A 22,655-nucleotide genomic window follows, 5' to 3' on the forward strand; every position below is an offset into this window, starting at 1 on the left:
GGAGTTAAAACGAAAACGGAATTGAGAGGAACAGAAACTAAAATTCACTGGATGGTCATATACCCTTTTTGGTGCTTCAGTGGTTCTTCACCGGTTCTTTGACTAAGGTGCTATATAGCACCTCTGAAGAACCGCTGAAGCACCAAAATTGGTGCTATATAGCACCATCTCACCTCATCTCACCTAATGGGGTTTTGGTTTCCTTGCCACTGTTGCCTCTGGCTTGGCGTGCTCAGTTTGGGACACTAAATTTTTCAACTAAACATCAAAATAAATCTAATTAATAAGGTTAATTAAAAAGGTTGCCCTATGATTATGAGGCTTTTTTTTAGAGTGTATGATGGAAGTGAAAAGGGTACAAAGGTTACATAGTCGTCGAAACTAAAAACATTTGCATAGCGCCGTGGTACATCTCTGACTCTTCACACCTCCTGATCTCTCTCTAAAAGCGTCATCTCTCTCTCTCTCTCTCTGCAGTCTCCTCTGCTCTCTCTCTCTCTCTCTCTCTCTCTCTCTCTCTGCAGTCTCCTCTGCTCTCTCCTGTTGGTGTTAATGTTGTAATGTTGAATTAGATCGTGCATTGATCCGGACCTCATCTCAGATGTGGATGAGAGGCTGAAGAACAACTTCCTCCAACAATATCCACTGCAGGTTAAACGTAGAGCCTATTTTTGATAGATAACAGATTTGTACATTAAAACCCTTTAAATGACACGCCGGCGAGGCACAAAACGACTGTCACTTGCAAAGATGAAATTAAAAGTAAATATAAAATAAAACGGGAGGAATACATTTTTAAAAAAAGCAGCAAATAAAAGGTATAAATTATTTTAAATAAATTAGGAGGTATAAAAAAGTATGTAAAATGTATGTAAATAATTAAACATTATATAAATATATTAAAGTAAAATAAATAAAAAATAAAGAAATGTGTATATATAAAATAATTAATTATATTTATAAATTACTTATATTTATAAATTAATGTATATAAATGAATGAAATTAAAAATAAAATTGTAAAAAAAATGTATATATATGTATATATGTATATATGTATATATGTATATATGTATATATGTATATATGTATATATGTATATATGTATATATACGTATATATACATATATATACATATATATACATATATATACATATATATACATATATATACATATATATACATATATATACATATATATACATATATATACATATATATACATATATATACATATATATACATATATATACATATATATACATATATATACACATATATACACATATATACACATATATACACATATATACACATATATACACATATATATACATATATATACATATATATACATATATATACATATATATACATATATATACATATATATACATATATATACATATATACACATATATACACATATATACACATATATACACATATATACACATATATACACATATATACACATATATACACATATATACACATATATATACATATATATACATATATATACATATATATACATATATATACATATATATACATATATATACATATATATACATATATATACATATATATACATATATATACATATATATACATATATATACATATATATACATATATATACATATATATACATATATATACATATATACACATATATACACATATATACACATATATACACATATATACACATATATACACATATATACACATATATACACATATATACACATATATACACATATATACACATATATACACATATATACACATATATACACATATATACACATATATACACATATATACACATATATACACATATATACACATATATACATATATATACATATATATACATACATATACATACATACATATACATACATACATATACATACATACATATACATACATACATATACATACATACATATACATACATACACATACATACACATACATACATACATACATACATACATACATACATACATACATACATACATACATACATACATACATACATACATACATACATACATACATACATACATACATACATACATACATACATACATACATACATACATACATACATACATACATACATACATACATACATACATACATACATACATACATACATACATACATACATACATACATACATACATACATACATATATATATATATATATATAAATGTATATTTATTTTTATTTATATACAATTTTTTTATTTCATTAATTATATACACACACATTACATTAATTTATAAATATAAATTAAAATATGAGGGATTACTTAATTTAAATATTAAATAAATCAGGTGGGATCAATAAAAATAAAATCAAATTGAAAAAAAAATATATAAAAAAATAGGAGGGATCATTTAAAAAAATAAAATAATTAAATTATAACTATCTAAATTTAAAATAAAATAAGAGGGATAAATAAAACTAAATATAAAAGACAAATAATATATTTTAAATATTATAGTTAGGTGGAATAAAACATATTTAAGAAAATAAGAGGCATAAATAAATAAAAAATGTATAGTAGGGGTAAATAAAGAAAATAATATAAAAATGGATTTCTAATCACTAATATGAGCAAAACATATTTTTTAAACCAACTATTCAGCGGTTCACTAACTTCTCATTAGGGCTGGGTAAAAACATTAACTTTATTTAACCACAATCTCCATTTAAACAATCCAGACATTATTCTATAGTTCAATCTCTTATTCTTTGCGGTGGCCGTGTAAAAATGTATTTGTTTAGCGGGACAGATTTCCTTATTATACATCTATATAAACTAGTTATTAATCATCAAAATTAATAGTAATATATTATAATAATACAATAAATGTGGCATGTTTGATTCGTTGGTGTACAGCGAAACACACAAAGCAACCAAAGCAGTCTGAACACACGACTCAGAGCCAGTTCTTTACAGACCAATCAGAACAGAGGCAAAACGGAAATGGGGAAGCAGAACTAAAAGTGAGTTCATAGAAAGTGTGAGTTCTCTGTGGGCCAGATCAGACCCTAGAGAAGGGCTCGTCTGTTGGACACGCAGACTCAAAACAGCCATCAGAAGAGAATCGATCGCTCTCATTGGACAGATCCAAGACCAGCACGAGCCTCAGTCATTCTGGCCGCTCACAGATGAGTTAACTCAAGGAGAGTGGTGTTAATTCTCCGACCAATCGCACGGCTAGCACTGGATCAAATCACTCCAGTTTGGGCTAATGTGTGTATGCTTGAACTCGAATGTTGTGAAAAGCTTTGAGGTCAGTTATGCAGTTAATGCATTTAGAAAAGGGGTTAATCTGGCCTGGATGTTATGGTAGTGCCGCCAGAAATTAAGGTTTAAATTTATGTTATTCCAAACAAAATGTTTGAAATAATTTTACAAATCATTTTAAATACATTTTTTAAATATTTATTTGGTTTATGAATTTATATTTAAATAAATAAAGTAGTATAATTACATAAATGAATACAAATAAATTAATAAAAAAAAAATATATATATACACATATTAAATATTTAATTATTTGTATATACACACACACTTCTTTTTATTTGTGTGTGTGTGTGTGTGTATGTATATATGTATACATGTGTATGTATGTATGTATGTATGTATGTATGTATGTATGTATGTATGTATGTATGTATGTATGTATGTATGTATGTATGTATGTATGCATGCATGTATGTATGTGTATATCTTATATATATATATATATATATATATATATATATATATATATATGTATGTATGTATATGTATGAATGTATGCATGTATGTATGCATGTATGCATGCAAATTTTTATATATATTTATTTATTTTTATTAATTAATTAATTAGTTTATATTCATTTTAAAAAATAATTTAATTTATTTTAATTCAGTAATTAATTTGTATTTATACATTTTTTTCTCGTTACTTTATTTTTATTAATATTTATTTAAAAAATAATGTAATTATTTATTAATTTTAATTTATTTATTTTTATTTATCTATATATTTTTATTTTTTATTTTATTAATTTCTTTATTTTAATTAATTAATTAATATTTATTTGAAAAAATTCAATAATTTATTCATTTTAATTGAGTAATATATTTTTATTTATATCTATTTTTTTCATTACTTTATTTTATTTATTTTAATTAATATTTATTTAAAAAATAATCTAATACTTTATTCATTTTAATTAATTTATTTGTATTAATTTTATTTCTCATTTCTTTATTTTTATTTATTTTTATTAATTAATTAATATTTATTTAAAATAATAATAATTTATTATATATATTTCCTTTTGTCTAGGAATATTAACCAACCATTCATAAGGATCAACAACCACAGTCAGTGACTATAACCAGCTTTCAAACTGCCAATCACATCGGCCCTCGCAGTTACTGCGGCAACCAAACATCCAATCATCGGCTGGCTGCTGTGTTTCCAAGATCACAAGTGTAGTAGGAGGCATGTGGGTGAGGAGGAGAATCAAGGGAGGCAAGACACATGAAAGAGCAGAAACACAAAAGAGCCAGAGAGGGAAGGCGCTGATGATAAAGGATGGATGACAGTTCAAACACATGCAGATGAGGAACGTGAACGCCTCTAAGCTGCCTCGACTGTGATAAGCCTGCCAGAGGCTAAATAAACCAGATCCGCTGAGAGAACCAGAGCGGGCATGAGAGCGAGCGCACAGGGACTGTAAGACTGATGCTCGAAAGCTGGAGGCAACACCACAACGCAATTAGTGGAGAGGCCTTGTCAATTACCCAGAGTCCCCTTCTGCTGAAGGACTACTTCCGAACGGGAAGGAACTGTGTGGAACGAGAGTCGATCCCTTCACTGCAATTAAAACACTCATCAGGATCTGTAGCAGTCAACTTTATGACCAATATGCTGCTGGTTCTCCGCGTACCACATGTTTAAGTCCATGTCCCTGAAAAACACAGACCGGCGTTCATCTATACATTATTAATTTAAAGTACATTGTGCAGTTTACTAAAACAAATGGAGCCTCGAACTTCACACTTTTGAAATTCTAGCGTTTAGTTAACCCTTAGTGTCGTATTTTCACAGTTTGAGTTTGGTGTTGACTAAAAGTCTCGTCATTTTAGTCTAGTTTTAGTCAAAAGACAACTTGACTAAGATACTTTGAGTTTTAGTCGACAAAATGTTGTCATTTTAGTCTAGTTTTAGTCAAAAGACAACTCAAGGAATCTTCGTCAAGTTTTAGTCGACAAAATATCTCGTCATTTTAGTCTAGTTTTAGTCAAAAGACAACTCAAGGTATCTTAGTCAAGTTTTAGTCGACTAAAAGTCTCGTCATTTTAGTCTAATTTAGTCAAAAGACAACTCAAGGAATCTTAGTCAAGTTTTAGTCGACAAAATATCTCGTCATTTTAGTCTAGTTTTAGTCAAAAGACAACTCAAGGTATCTTAGTCAAATTTTAGTCGACTAAAAGTCTCGTCATTTTAGTCTAGTTTTAGTCAAAAGACAACTCAAGGTATCTTAGTCAAATTTTAGTCGACTAAAAGTCTCGTCATTTTAGTCTAGTTTAGTCAAAAGACAACTCAAGGAATCTTAGTCAAGTTTTAGTCGACAAAATATCTCGTCATTTTAGCCTAGTTTTAGTCAAAAGACAACTCAAGGAATCTTAGTCAAGTTTAAGTCGACAAAATGTCTCGTCATTTTAGTCTAGTTTTAGTCAAAAGACAACTCAAGGAATCTTAGTCAAGTTTTAGTCGACAAAATGTCTTGTCATTTTAGTCTAGTTTTAGTCAAAAGACAACTCAAGGAATCTTAGTCAAGTTTAAGTCGACAAAATGTCTCGTCATTTTAGTCTAGTTTTAGTCAAAAGACAACTCAAGGAATCTTAGTCAAGTTTTAGTCGACAAAATGTCTTGTCATTTTAGTCTAGTTTTAGTCAAAAGACAACTCAAGGTATCTTAGTCAAGTTTTAGTCGACTAAAAGTCTCGTCATTTTAGTCTAGTTTTAGTCAAAAGACAACTCAAGGTATCTTAGTCAAGTTTTAGTCGACTAAAAGTCTCGTCATTTTAGTCTAGTTTTAGTCAAAAGACAACTCAAGGAATCTTAGTCAAGTTTTAGTCGACTAAAAGTCTCGTCATTTTAGTCTAGTTTAGTCAAAAGACAACTCAAGGAATCTTAGTCAAGTTTAAGTCGACAAAATGTCTCGTCATTTTAGTCTAGTTTTAGTCAAAAGACAACTCAAGGAATCTTAGTCAAGTTTTAGTCGACAAAATGTCTTGTCATTTTAGTCTAGTTTTAGTCAAAAGACAACTCAAGGAATCTTAGTCAAGTTTTAGTCGACTAAAAGTCTCGTCATTTTAGTCTAGTTTAGTCAAAAGACAACTCAAGGAATCTTAGTCAAGTTTAAGTCGACAAAATGTCTCGTCATTTTAGTCTAGTTTTAGTCAAAAGACAACTCAAGGAATCTTAGTCAAGTTTTAGTCGACTTAAAGTCTCGTCATTTTAGTCTAGTTTAGTCAAAAGACAACTCAAGGAATCTTAGTCAAGTTTAAGTCGACAAAATGTCTCGTCATTTTAGTCTAGTTTTAGTCAAAAGACAACTCAAGGAATCTTAGTCAAGTTTTAGTCGACTAAAAGTCTCGTCATTTTAGCCTAGTTTTAGTCAAAAGACAACTCAAGGAATCTTAGTCAAGTTTAAGTCGACAAAATGTCTCGTCATTTTAGTCTAGTTTTAGTCAAAAGACAACTCAAGGAATCTTAGTCAAGTTTTAGTCGACAAAATGTCTTGTCATTTTAGTCTAGTTTTAGTCAAAAGACAACTCAAGGTATCTTAGTCAAGTTTTAGTCGACTAAAAGTCTCGTCATTTTAGTCTAGTTTTAGTCAAAAGACAACTCAAGGTATCTTAGTCAAGTTTAAGTCGACTAAAAGTCTTGTCATTTTAGTCTAGTTTTAGTCAAAAGACAACTCAAGGTATCTTAGTCAAGTTTTAGTCGACTAAAAGTCTCGTCATTTTAGTCTAGTTTTAGTCAAAAGACAACTCAAGGAATCTTAGTCAAGTTTTAGTCGACTAAAAGTCTCGTCATTTTAGTCTAGTTTAGTCAAAAGACAACTCAAGGAATCTTAGTCAAGTTTTAGTCGACAAAATATCTCGTCATTTTAGCCTAGTTTTAGTCAAAAGACAACTCAAGGAATCTTAGTCAAGTTTAAGTCGACTAAAAGTCTCGTCATTTTAGTCTAGTTTTAGTCAAAAGACAACTCAAGGTATCTTAGTCAAGTTTAAGTCGACTAAAAGTCTCGTCATTTTAGTCTAGTTTTAGTCAAAAGACAACTCAAGGTATCTTAGTCAAGTTTTAGTCGACTAAAAGGCTCGTCATTTTAGTCTAGTTTTAGTCAAAAGACAACTCAAGGTATCTTAGTCAAGTTTTAGTCGACTAAAAGGCTCGTCATTTTAGTCTAGTTTTAGTCAAAAGACAACTCAAGGTATCTTAGTCAAGTTTAAGTCGACTAAAAGGCTCGTCATTTTAGTCTAGTTTTAGTCAAAAGACAACTCAAGGTATCTTAGTCAAGTTTTAGTCGACTAAAAGGCTCGTCATTTTAGTCTAGTTTTAGTCAAAAGACAACTCAAGGTATCTTAGTCAAGTTTTAGTCGACTAAAAGGCTCGTCATTTTAGTCTAGTTTTAGTCAAAAGACAACTCAAGGTATCTTCGTCAAGTTTAAGACGACTAAAAGGCTCGTCATTTTAGTCTAGTTTTAGTCAAAAGACAACTCAAGGTATCTTAGTCAAGTTTTAGTCGACTAAAAGGCTCGTCATTTTAGTCTAGTTTTAGTCAAAAGACAACTCAAGGTATCTTAGTCAAGTTTTAGTCGACTAAAAGTCTCGTCATTTTAGTCTAGTTTAGTCAAAAGACAACTCAAGGAATCTTAGTCAAGTTTTAGTCGACAAAATATCTCGTCATTTTAGCCTAGTTTTAGTCAAAAGACAACTCAAGGAATCTTAGTCAAGTTTAAGTCGACAAAATGTCTCGTCATTTTAGTCGACTAAAAGTCTCATCATTTTAGCCAAGTTTTAGTCAAAAGACAACTCAAATTATCTTAGTCAAGTTTTAGTCGACTAAAAGTCTCGTCATTTTAGTCTAGTTTTAGTCAAAAGACAACTCAAGGTATCTTAGTCAAGTTTAAGTCGACTAAAAGTCTTGTCATTTTAGTCTAGTTTTAGTCAAAAGACAACTCAAGGTATCTTAGTCAAGTTTAAGTCGACTAAAAGTCTCGTCATTTTAGTCTAGTTTTAGTCAAAAGACAATTCAAAGTATCTTCGTCAAGTTTAAGTCGACTAAAAGTCTCGTCATTTTAGTCTAGTTTTAGTCAAAAGACAACTCAAGGTATCTTAGTCAAGTTTAAGTCGACTAAAAGTCTTGTCATTTTAGTCTAGTTTTAGTCAAAAGACAACTCAAGGTATCTTAGTCAAGTTTAAGTCGACTAAAAGTCTTGTCATTTTAGTCTAGTTTTAGTCAAAAGACAACTCAAAGTATCTTCGTCAAGTTTAAGTCGACTAAAAGTCTCGTCATTTTAGTCTAGTTTTAGTCAAAAGACAACTCAAAGTATCTTCGTCAAGTTTTAGTCGACTAAAAGTCTTGTCATTTTAGTCTAGTTTTAGTCAAAAGACAACTCAAGGTATCTTAGTCAAGTTTAAGTCGACTAAAAGTCTCGTCATTTTAGTCTAGTTTTAGTCAAAAGACAACTCAAAGTATCTTCGTCAAGTTTTAGTCGACTAAAAGTCTCGTCATTTTAGTCTAGTTTTAGTCAAAAGACAATTCAAAGTATCTTAGTCAAGTTTTAGTCGACTAAAAGTCTCGTCATTTTAGTCTAATTTTAGTCAAAAGACAATTCAAAGTATCTTCGTCAAGTTTAAGTGGACTAAAAGTCTCGTCATTTTAGTCTAGTTTTAGTCAAAAGACAATTCAAAGTATCTTAGTCAAGTTTAAGTCGACAAAAAGTCTCGTCATTTTAGTCTAGTTTTAGTCAAAAGACAATTCAAAGTATCTTCGTCAAGTTTAAGTCGACTAAAAGGCTCGTCATTTTAGTCTAGTTTTAGTCAAAAGACAATTCAAAGTATCTTCGTCAAGTTTAAGTCGACTAAAAGGCTCGTCATTTTAGTCTAGTTTTAGTCAAAAGACAATTCAAAGTATCTTCGTCAAGTTTAAGTCGACTAAAAGGCTCGTCATTTTAGTCTAGTTTTAGTCAAAAGACAATTCAAAGTATCTTAGTCAAGTTTAAGTGGACTAAAAGTCTCGTCATTTTAGTCTAGTTTTAGTCAAAAGACAACTCAAGGTATCTTAGTCAAGTTTTAGTCGACTAAAAGTCTCGTCATTTTAGTCTAGCAGTGTTTCCCCTACAATGTATTCACAGCGCCGCCGCTGGATTTTCAGCGCCACTGCAAAATTTTCATGATCAGTAATATCACGACATTCACTTACACACTGTAAAAGAGAGAGAGAGATTGACGATGGCCAGAGAACTAAACAAAAATGAAGTCTGGTTACACTTTAGGGCTGTGATATTAATCTTATTTTATTTTTGCTTCCAAGGATTATAAAAAGAAGATATGAGGTAAAACTATTATAAACTATGCTCGCGCATCGTCTAGCACAGCTTCCTTCCCTTCATCTGCGCGCTGTCATTTTTCCCCAAACATGCATTTAACGTCAGACTCAGCACAATCGTTGATAGTTGTCAAATGCACTTTTGCAGAACGTGTTTGATTAAATGAAAAGCACAACAATCCGCGCAATAGACGCTGTTTCCAAGTTCAAGGCGGGGGTGTGTGTGTGTGCGCGCGCACAATGCGAAACGGACCGACTTGCACATATGCTTCGTGTGCGCGACTAAACCATCAAATACACAACAAAATAGCCTATATCTCAAAATGACAGGCTTGGAGAGTATTCACTTAAACACAGTTTAGCTTAAATGGGCGTAAATAGTTGGGAGAAATTAATGGGAGAATGATATCATTAGATCTGTATTCGGTCTTAAAGGGGCAGCATCTAATAATAAACCTGGTGACGATTGAGCCATTTATGTGAATCAAACAACAAAAGGCAAAGAGAAAATTACTTGCAGCTCCTGTATGATATGTGATGCTCTTAAAAATATATATCTAAAAACATCATGTAATTTTTCACAATGTTAGGCTACTGTTTTTTTTTTCTCTGTGTTTTTGATTAAATAAATGCAGACTTGATAAGCATGAGACTTTTTGCAAAAACATAAAATAGTATCCAAACACTTTTTATATTTTTACATATTGCCCCTCTCTTACATTTGAGCCCTTGCCCCTTAGGAATTTTCTGCACGTCCCTGCAGGTTATTGAAGTAAAATAGGCTATAAGTCACCTTTTAAATTAATGTTTAAAAGTTTAATTTGGATTTTAATGGTCAAAATTTCTATTTCTATCCACAAAACTTGCCAGGAGTCAAGGTTTAAATTTTTCTTTTCTTTTTTCGTGTCCGTGTTCGATGTCCCTGAAAAACAGACCAGCTTTCATCTATGAATTTTAATTTTAGGGATGGGCATTTTTGTCAATTTCTCATTTCGATCATCGATAGGTCTCAAAAACGAGTACTCGAGTACTCGGGGGCGGGGCATGTGCAGGGGGCGGGGCATGTGCGTCATTGAGATAATGAAAAAATGGTTGTTGACAAATACAAATGTGACATGAAAACAGGTAGCCTATATGAAAACATGAACATATAAAACAAAAAATAACTGCTAGATTATGATGCATAAATGTCTTTGAAAAAGAAACATCTTTATAAACTGACCGTCTCAAATAACCAAGTCAGTAATATCGAGCATTGCCTTTGAGCTGAAACTGTGGAATAACACCACCCTGCAGAGCTTGCTAGCTGGTTAATAAACTCAACCAAACGCACCCTATATCAATATTAAAGGTCCTGTTCTTCGTGATCCCATTTTTCAAACTTTAGTTAGTGTGTAATGTTGCTGTTAGAGCATTTATAATACCTGTAAAATTATAAAGCTCAAAGTTCAATGCCAAGCGAGATATTTTATTTAACAGAAGTTCCCTTTCAAAGCCTACAGCGAACGGCCGGTTTGGACTACATCCTGGTATTTCCTGCTTTAATTACGTCAGTAGAGCAGTATGTCGACTAACCTCCGCCCACAAGAACACGCGAAAAAGGGGGCGTGGTCTTGTTGCTCCCGCGTGGAGAATAGGAAGTGTTGCGTTCGGTTGCGTTTGTGTAGTTTGTTTGTCGCCATGTCGTCGAGACGCTGTTATTTTCATCCCGGAGTCAAATCACCTTTGTTTGGCTTTCCCAGGGACGCTGTACTTAGAGATCATTGAGCGCATGCATCCCCGTTATGGTGAGAGGCGTGACCTTTCCGGTAACGTGCGCTCTGCGTGTGTAAGCTGCTGTCCAATCACAACACGGGAACCGCTGGCACAATCAGAACTCGTTACGTGTTTCTGAAGGAGGGACTTCATAGAACAGGGAAATCTTCAAGCCGTTTTGAGGACAGTGAAGACAGCAGTATACAGATCAGTAAATTGTGTGAAAAATACTGTGTTTTTTTACACGCGAAACATGAACACATGTTATATTGCACACTGTAAACACAATCAAAGCTTCAAAAAAACACGAAAAACGGGACCTTTAATATGAAGATTATTATGAACCCATTACGACATAAATCAACACAAAAGGACGTGAATGCGCACGTGAACTTCAGCGTGCTAGATTTTACAAGCTGGTTTGAAACGGAACATTTTGAATGCGCTCGAACCCTTAACAACGCCGATACACGGACAACGAAAGCACACAGAAACAACATTTTATTAAAATCGTGTTCTCATTATAATGCTTTGACAGATTGACTCTGCACATCATGCACTTAATTTTATTATTCATGATCGAAGCGTTTACAGACATCACTGCGCGTTTTCAAACTCATAACGAAAAACAGCTTTAAATAAACTAGGTCTACTGTTAAAAAATACGAGAACAGTATAGCACTGCTGCATTACTAATATCAATGATTCTGAGAAAGAAATAGCCGATCTGAAAAGAATATCTGTCTCTAAACCATGTCGAGCTCGAGCTCATCATTTGAGCTGAAACTGAAGAGAATGAACAGCCGGTATAACGGCAGCGCTTTGCTAGCTTATTATGTTCAACCAAATGCGTTTTATATTAGATTAATCAGATATAGACAACATAAAAGTAATCTTACAATGTGCATCTGCAGAAAAGGATGCGAATGCGCACATGAACTTCACGCGCTAGTCTGAGTGTTCCCGCTAGTGGATCAGCTGATACACGGGGAACTAAACACAGATCATTTACAGATCTTTCCATCGTGTTCTCATTATAATGCTATGTAGGCTATGACAGATTGGCGCTGCACATCTTGCGCAAACCATTTAATGATCAGTGATTCCAGACATCACTGCAGTGCGCGCCTCAGTTTCACTTTATTTCGCCGCGGTCTGGAGGTGCTGTATAATGCTAACCAATCAGACCTCCGGTACCGCGCAAAACGACGCAATAACCAATAAAAAAAAGAGACAAATATTTTTTTTTCAGGGCGATCATCGTTCTCATGATTGATGATCGCTGTCACGTTCGAGTACTCGATTACTCAACCACTGTTGCCCATCCCTATTTAATTTAAAGTACAACAATGGAGCCTCGAACTTCACACTTTTAAAATTCCAGCGTTTAGTTGACCCTGGTAAGACCCTTAGTGTCGTATTGTCACAGTTGGAGTTTGGCGTAATGGCGTTTGTTTCCAGGCGGACCGTTAAAGAAAGCGACACATGTCTCGCCGGACATCCTGTAGTAGAGCTGGGCGATATGGCTGAAAACTGCATCACGATATAAGCGTTTCATATCAGTCAATATCGATAATCATTGATATTTTATTACCCATTTAAAATAAGGACCAGGAGAAAAATATTTTACATTTTAAATGTATTTTAAACGTAAAATTATACAGAGTAACATTACCTCTCCATGTAGTTTCAAAGGCTGAATCTGAAATCGCCCGCTATTTGTAGTGGTGTCTGAAACCATAGTGGACGTTATTGAGTGCACTCATTCAATCCCACTTTGCACCGCAATAACGAGTTTACAGCCGATGAACACGCAGGCCGAATTCACTCACTTGTTTTCATTCACTCCTTCAAGTGAACTGTATTAGTGGACTAAAGTAGGGAATAGTGATTGAGGGTTTAGGGGCGATTTTGAAGTCAAGCGTCGAGTATAAACACGTCCCCGAACAAACGAGGCTCGCGCTGCGGAGACAGACGAAAGTATAAACAAGGCTTAAGGTGGTAAAACAAATTTGTGGTATTACCAGTCTTGGTTGGGACGACGGATTTTTCCTCATGACAGTGTGCTAGTGTTGGCGTGACGGGTTTGAATTTCACGCGGGATTGCACATAACGTTAATTCTACGCATTCCCGCAGATTTCGCGCTCGCATCTGAAGCGCACACACACATACCGTAATAAAGCCGCCTCTGACAAACAAGGGCAAAAATTAGCTCCTTTTTCCAGCTTATTAATGGTCAAATACACTCAAAAAAATTCTCAATGCCCATCTTGGTGAGTATTAATGTAAACACAGTCATAACCAGTTCAGGAAGATTGTGTAACAGGAGTTTTTGGGATCCATGTGTGCGTCGGATCTTAAAGGGACAGCAGTTATTTATTTTTCACACTACAAAAAGACAAACGATCACTTGCTGCTCTTGACTGATTAACTTGTGTAACTCTAATGGATTCATCTGTATTACATTTTTTACAATGAAGATTATCCAATGTTATTTAATTTTTTTAATTCAGTTTATACCTGAATACTGCAGACCTACCTGAAGAATAAAGCAGTCTATTTCATTTGTATCTTTATTCTATTGTATTTATTTGTGCTATTGTTTGTAATTTGTTCTTATTTTATTATGGTTTACTCGTCTTTTTAAATTCAATTTGAGATCAAGCTTCCTTGTGCTGTAGCTATTGCAACACAATTAGTTAGCAATTATTTGAGATATAATTGTAATGGTAATTGATCAACGTTTATATATATGAGAAAAAGCTAAAAAGCTTTATCATATAAAGCAATCTCTTCAAAATAAATTTTCAATAGACGGACAAAAAAAGAAATTACATAAAAAATATCTTTGACAGTATATGCAGCGTTTTTTCCCTGTGGTATCGAATATCGATACTTTTTTAGGTATCGTATCGAAGTTAGAAATTCCAGTATCGTGACAACACTACTAATTATCGAACGTTATATCGATTACGTGTCTATCGCGATACATATCGTCATTGTTTTATCGCCCAGCCCTATCCTATAGAATTCAACCAATCAGATGACGACTTGGAAACTCCTGAAGTGTGTGTTCCATATGCATCAGACGTTCAGCCAACGGTCCATGGCTATTATTGTGTGTGTCCACAGGAAAGGCCCAGAACATCACACTTCCTCTACCGGCTTGCCGTCGCCCATCACTTCGACCTTCTTCCAGTTCTGATAGCCTCCGCTGCCCTTGTGCATCGAGGAGCCATGGACGCCGGATTGTGTTTGTCCCTACTCATCCTGACCGGGAGAAACCCACAAGTCTTCCCATTTCAGAGATACTCTGACCCAGTCGCCTCGCCATAACAATATGTCCCTGGTCAAATTCACTCACTTTATTCCTGCATCCAACACATTGATCACAAGAACTGATTGTTTGCTTACCATCTTATCTAGCCAGACCTACCAGAATCACAATTTTGTTGTTTCAAATAGAGATAACGATTCTGAAAAGACAAACTAAACAAAATAAAAAATGTTATAAGATAATTAACATAAAATGTATATCTGATTGTGTTTAATAAGTGTTTAATCTCTTGAATTAATGATTCAATGACTCACTCATAAAGACTTCACTTGTTTCATTCCTGGATGAATTAGCCTTTTTGAATTAATCTCTTGAATGAAGTCTTTATGAGCGAGTCATTGAATCATTCACTCAAGAGATTTGCTCAGAAACGCTGATTCATCCAGTAATGAAACAAGTATTTATAAAGGGAGTCATTGAATCATTCAAGTTTCATTACTGGATAAATCATTGTTTTTGAACAAATCTCTTGAATGAATGATTCAATGACACTCATAATTACTTTGCATGTTTCATTACTGGATGAATCAGCGTTTTTAAACAAATCTCTTGAATGAATGATTCAATGACTTACTCATAAAGACTTCACTTGTTTCATTACTGGATGAATCAGCAATTTTTAATTAATCTCTTGAATGAAGTCCTTATGAGGGAGTCATTGAATCATTCAAGAGATTAGTTCAAAAACGCGGATTCACCTAGTAATGAAACAAATGAAGTCTTCAAGAGCGAGTCATTGAATCATTCACGTTTCATTACTGGATGAATCAGCGTTTTTGATTGAATCTCTTCAATGAATGAATCAATGACTCACTCATAAAGACTTCACTTGTTTCATTATTGGATGAATCAGCGTTTTTGATTGAATCTCTTCAATGAACGAATCAATGACTCACTCATAAAGACTTCTCTTGTTTCATTACTACGTGAATCAGCGTTTTTGAATGAATCTCTTGAATGAAGTATTTATGAGTGAGTCATTGAATCATTCATTCAACGGATTATTTCAAAAACGCTGATTCATCCAGTAATGAAACAAGTCTTTATAAGTGATTCATCCAGAAATGAAACGTGAATTATTCAATGACTCCGTGTTTTTAAATGAATCGAGTGAATGATTCAACGACTCACTCATAAAGACTTCACTCGTTTCATTACTGGATGAATCAGCGTTTTTGAACGAATCTCTTGAATGAATGATTCAATGAGAAATACATTTTCTAACATGGCATAACGATTTAATCAACCATTATTTGAATCCCCAAGACAATTTCAAAAGCTGATTTGCTCTATTTTAATCTATCAATCAGTGTTTATATCCGAACAATAAACTTTTCTCCTAGGATATGAACTGTCCAAATCAATGAATCAAATGTTTAGCAGATTGTGTTGCTTGATCATTTGACCACAAAGCCTCATGCGCAACACATTACGGTCACAATAGTGAAAATGTAGTCTCTACTTTTCGTTTAACAGCCCAATAAAGTTCTGCAGTTTGTGGTACCTTGAGCGTAATCTTCAATGCATCTGGAACGAAGCCGCCCTCCTCCACCACCACACACTAAAACCCAGAGAACAAAACAATATCTTGGGATAAAAATGATCAAACGATCTTGATTTGTATTCAAGTCACAACAGCGGTGTTTAAGCATTTGTAAGGCTATGAATTATGAGCCAGTAAAACTGTAGTCCTTGATCTCCCTTCCTTGAGTCACATTGCTTCTTTTCTTCAGTCTTCCTGATTTAAAGCATCCTCTATGCTTTGAGAAACTCCTCTGCTGTCGAGCACCTTCTCCGTAAATATCTACCGAGGCTCAGGAGGGACATGTAGATGCCATTGGGCCGTATATATTAAACACAGGAAGCTGGTATCAATATGACAAACAGCCCATGGTTCAATTAATTATTGATGGGGAGCTGGAAGCCCATATAACTTCACACGCAGAATAGATGTGGAACAGCCGCCCTATAAAAAGAGTTTTAATGGTAAATGAAGACTATTCGAATAATTGGACAAGCCTGGTTTTAATCACGGCCGTGGATGAGATGAACTTAATGTAGCAATAATTCTGGCTTGGACGATATTGATGTGTTTGTGAACATCGACCAACACAATACGAAATAAATGTTCATTAGTAAAACTTAAATGGACAGAAATGAATTGTCATCTTGATAGATTGTGTAATTTTAGCACCAATGTACAGACGGTATTAACGCATCTCATTTTAGTGCCATTTACCAACGAGGTCATAAGCATGCATTACATATAAATATATATGAAACTGTTATATATAGTTCAGTAGTACTGGTTTACGAACACCAGTAAAATTGCATGGTTCCAATTTTTATACCATAGCAAAAAGTGCTAATTAATGCATTTGTCATGAACAGCACAAATGCAAATGTGATATTGACTTTATACTAGCGCTGTCAAAAGATTAATCACGATTAATCGCACCCAATATAAAGGTTTGTGTTTACATAATATATGTGTGTGTACTCTGTTAATTATTATTTATATATAAATACACACACAAGCATGTATATATTTAAGAAAAAAATATTTTTATTATATTTATATATATTATAGATTATATAAATGCAAATATTTCTTAAATATATACATGAATGTGTGTGTATTTATATATAAATAATAATTAACAGAGTACACACACATATTATGTAAACACACTTTTATTTTGGATGCGATTAATCGCGATTAATCTTTTGACAGCCCTACTTTATACAACAGTTCAATACATAAGAAGCTAATAACGTGTTATATTTTAGCCAATGAAAGTAAAGTTGTTGTGCGTCTCATACAACAGGGTTTAATTTTTCTGAATGAATCCGTGTTGAGAGCGAATCAATCGGGTGAACAAATGATTCAATGGCCCATTCAGAGTCATTTACTTCATTCTCGAATGAATCATCCGTTTGAACGAGTCGAATGAATGGCTCAATGACTCATTAAGCCAGCGATTCGCAGTTTTAGTTTCTGATTTGGAATATTATTTCATTAATAAAAATTACAAAAAGCATTAAAAGGTATAGTTCACCCAAAAATGAAGATCTAGGGATGCACGATATTATCGGCACGATATAGGAATCGGCCGATAAATGCTTAAAATATAAAAAAACAGCATCGGTCAATATGAAGAATTATGCAGATATGATAAAGTGTTGATATGCGCCTGCAATAACTTGCGTGTGCAACGACAGCTATAGCGATAAGATCATGTGAGCCGTGTGGTCATTCTTGAAGTGAAAACAAGCAAATGCATTGCATGTATGGTGATTTATATTGACAGTTTTTAAATGCGGCCTTGAATTTGTGAATCAACGCAGGATTGCCAGTTTTCACAACAAAACTGTTTTGTGTAGCTACCTCTGTAAAACAGCAATTTATTTATTATTTTTTTTCAGAAGTTGTAGCATATTCCTTTTTTTAAGCTACAGAACTTGTTTGACTCAATGTTTTGTAAATTTGATTTTGCGTTTGTTTATTAAGGTCTTCAATAAAACAAGATGCGAAGCTTATTAATCTGTAATACAATTTTATAAAATGGATGATGAAAAATAATCCAAGGAGCACTAAAATAATTGTATATTTTTTTATTTGAAGCTAAATACAGCATCAACTGATGCCATGCCACCCCCACTTCATGCGCACAAACATTACATCCAAAAATTTAATATTTAGGTTACAACTGCATCTGTCTGGGATGACTTTATTATTGTTATTTTTAGAGAAAATATACTCTTATTATAAAAATAACTTTATTAACATTTACTTATCTTTAACAAGAATCCTTTTAGTAAGGATGTCTCAGAAATCTGAAACCAGAATGAAATGTTTCCAAACAAAGGGGAAAAAAGAAACATATATCAGTAAATGGATATCGGCCAAAATGAGTTGAAAAATATCGGGATATCGGCAAAAATTCAATATCGTGCATCCATAATTCTGTAATTTACTCACCCTCATAGCCATTGAAGCCTAAACGTTTGTGTAATAAATTCTATGTTGAATCAAATAGAATTTTTTTTTCTCTCTAATGGTGCGTTCACACATTATTTGCGCGGTTGGACGCTTGAACATTGAGTTTACTCGCTTCATTTGCGTCATGGTCGGGGCTTCTGCCAGCGGCTCGTCTCGTTGAGAAATGGCTGACATGGGCTGTGTTCACACTTGAGTCTTTTTTGTTAAAATACTACTGATAATGTGTGACGAAACGTAGTTAAGACTTTTACAGGCGATAATGTAGTTGTTTAAAGCTCAAATCTGTGGTTTGTTTATAAAGAGAGCGCCTATTTGAACATTTGATCTGGCGTTTTCGGAGTTGTGAGCTCCAGTGGATCAGCTATAATTCGTCTTGTGTGTATCTAACGGGCGATCTTTGGTCTCATGGATCTATAATCTGTTCCCTGGCAAATCGTTTAGGCTGAGGGCAAAGTGAAGTTTCATTACTTTTTTTTATGCTATTTAACTTTACGTTACTGTTGTAGCCGACTAGCGCTGACTTTGAATGTTTGACTGAATTGTTTGCTTTATTTCATGTGTAGCTTATTATACCTTTTACTTATACTTTTGTATTATTGATCATACATAAACTGGAGACTGGGTTGTGTTTCATGTCATGTAATGTTATCACAGTGATAATCATATGCACACTTGTCTGAACCAGATATTAATATATGATTAATATAACCCAGATTTTCTCCTCATAGTTGTCACTACTAGAGCAAGCTCCTGATTGTTTAAAGCGGCGCGAATATCCGCCAAAGTTACGATTTTTCAACTCGTGCGAATCACGTGTCAAAACGCTCAATTCGCGCAAAACGCCTCATTTGCGCCACAAAATGCCTATTCACATCTTTGGATTGACTTAACATGTAAATCACTCGCACGAAACACTTCATTCGTGTCCGGTGTGCCGCATTTACACTGCAGGTCTTGATGCATAATTCCGATTTGGTGACTATATCAGTTTTTTTTTTTGATAACCCGCTTACGTCATCTTTTAAAAGCGACCCGTATCGGATATTTGCATTTACACTATACACTGGCGAAACAGCCCAAGACACTCTGACCCGGAAAAGGAAGTAAAACGGTGCGATATGTAATGGACGCAATGGATGCAGACAAAACTATTATTCAATGTTTTTTCTTTAAAGGTCAGCAAAACATTGCTCTTGTAAGGCGGAGAAAAAAAAGAGAAGAGCCCTTGATCGCAGTTCGTGTCCACCTGAGTTGACGTCATTCGCCTTCGTCCCTTTTTCAATGGCGTACGACTCCCATTTACTGGGGATTATCCGATTTGACCGCTTACATGGCAGATGCAAATGCACGTATCCAAATCATATCCGATTTATTACCACATATGAGTGAGGCCTGAATCTGATCGGAGGATATCGGTATTCATGCGATTTTTTTTCTACTTATACGTTCATATTCGATCTGTGCCACATGAGAAAAAAAAAAAAAAAAATCGGAATTGGGTCACTTGAACCATGCAGTGTAAATGGGCCTAAAGCTACTTTTTGTAATGCCTATTTGATGCTTTTCTCATTTAACACAACGGCCCCTATTTTACCGATCTGAGCTAATGGCGCAGGAGCTCTTAGGGCGTGTCCGAATCCACTTTAGCTAGTTTAACGACGGAAAAAAACGTTCGGCGTGCCTGGCGCATGGTCCACAAGGGTCGTCCCTCATCTCTTAATGAGCCATGGGTGTTTTGGGCGTAATGTGCAATAAACCAGGGGCTGCACAATTAATCGAATTTGTAATCGTGATTACAATTACGGATGCCACAATTATGTAATCGTTCAATAAAATGTAAATCGCAAAAAAACATTTTTTTTAAAGTCCACTTATATTATTCGGTGTACTTAATGTGTTTTTTTTCTTTCTACAGGTTATCTTAAGTTTTCCCCCCATTGTTTTTATTTTTAGTATAACATTATAATACCATGTATATTTTTACTTTTTTGTATTTAAAGAAACCAAACCAATGTATATTTGACTTTTGAGGCTTAATGCTATAGAATCGCAATTACAATTTTAAAGGGAATAATCAACAATTATGATTTGTTTCATAATCGTGCAGCCCTAAAATCAGAGTCTCATCTCCCATTCCCTTTAAAAGCCAGTTGCACTCACATAAAAATGCTATAAAAAGCGCACGGCCGCTCAGGCATTCATAACGGAGCAGTGCGGCGCAAAGCGAGTGTTTTCAATTAATTCCTATGAAAGTTAAGCTTCCATAGGCATGAACTGAAAACACACCAGATGGCCGTTAATGAATGTCAGGCGGACGTGCTCATTTTACTTTCGGTTTAGAATTTGTGCCAATTCGGGGGTGGATTGCTTGAATTGTGGGTTCATTAGCCTATTATTATTCTTAATGAAAAACACAACAACAAAACAGTACAATGACAAACTCCCTAACACAGCCTATCGCATCAAGCCTACTGCACACACACTTGATTGATGTGTTATGCATATAATTTAAGTGATCAGATCCAAAAAATGGCCATTAACTGGGCCAGAGATGTGAAGCTACACTTAGGTGAATACAAGCACATACAATAAATAAATGAAAACACCCGCAGGTGTCTCTGCATATGTAATGAATGATCTGTCCGCGTGCTGTTTGAGCAAAGCAAACACTGTTGTCTACATGAAAAGCATCAAGTCAGCTCAGCAGGGATCATTATGATCATGGATATAACAGAACCCAAGCGAGGCGTCTCCTGCGCTCATCACGTGCTATAACAGGTCCTGTATTTATAGTAAGTCACAAGAATGGTGGTGAAAACACAAAAACTCAATGGCAATCTACTGATTCAGGACATGTAAGAGACTGGGAAGGAAAGCATTCAGTATAATACATGTAATCTGACTCACTACACAGCAAACACTCCTCAATTGTGCCGACTTACACTCACCTAAAGGATTATTAGGAACACACACTAATACTGTGTTTGACCCCTTTCGCCTTCAGAACTGCCTTAATTCTACGTGGCATTGACTCAACAAGCTGCTGAAAGCATTCTTTAGAAATGTTGCCCATATTGATAGGAGAGCATCTGCAGTTGATGGAGATTTGTGGGATGCACATCCAGGGCACGAAGCTCCCGTTCCACCACATCCCAAAGATGCTCTATTGGGTTGAGATCTGGAGACTGTGGGGGCCATTTTAGTTCAGTGAACTCATTGTCATGTTCAAGAAACCAGTTTGAAATGACTGGAGCTTTGTGACGGTGCATTATCCTGCTGGAAGTAGCCATCAGAGGATGGGGACATGGTGCTCATAAAGGGATGGACATGGGCAGAAACAATGATCAGGTAGGCCGTGGCATTTAAACGATGCCCAATTGGCACTAAGGGGCCTAAAGTGTGCCAAGAAAACATCCCCCACACCATTACACCACCACCACCAGCCTGCACAGTGGTAACAAGGCATGATGGATCCATGTTCTCATTCTGTTTACGCCAAATTCTGACTCTACCATCTGAATGTCTCAACAGAAATCGAGACTCATCAGACCAGGCAACATTTTTCCAGTCTTCAACGGTCCAATTTTGGTGAGCTGGTGCAAATTGTCGCCTCTTTTTCCTGTAGTGGAGATGAGTGGTACCCGGTGGGGTCTTCTGCTGTTGTAGCCCATCCGCCTCAAGGTTGTGTGTGTTGTGGCTTCACAAATGCTTTGCTGCAGACCTCGGTTGTAAATTCAGGAGATTGTCTTGACCAGGACCACACCCCTAAATGCATTGAAGCAACTGCCATGTGATTGGTTGATTAGATAATTGCATTAATGAGAAATTGAACAGGTGTTCCTAATAATCCTTTAGGTGAGTGTATATAGCTAATAATGCTATGTTCAGTGGCGCTACCGCACGG

The 22,655-nt window shown here is 34.5% G+C and overlaps 1 protein-coding gene across 1 annotated transcript in view; it reads right to left on the reverse strand.

The window, feature by feature from the left end:
• Nucleotides 1-22,655, reverse strand: part of usp22 (ubiquitin specific peptidase 22) — an 86,639-nt gene that overhangs the window by 55,771 nt on the left and 8,213 nt on the right. Inside the window, exon 2 of the mRNA XM_079846331.1 lies at nt 16,253-16,309. Within this exon, the coding sequence (XP_079702457.1) occupies nt 16,253-16,309 (57 nt within the window). The remainder of the gene's footprint in view (nt 1-16,252; nt 16,310-22,655) is intronic.

The sequence above is a fragment of the Gobio gobio genome (genome assembly GCF_949357685.1).
Source record: "Gobio gobio genome assembly, chromosome: 20".
NCBI classification, from domain to species: Eukaryota; Metazoa; Chordata; class Actinopteri; order Cypriniformes; family Gobionidae; genus Gobio; species Gobio gobio.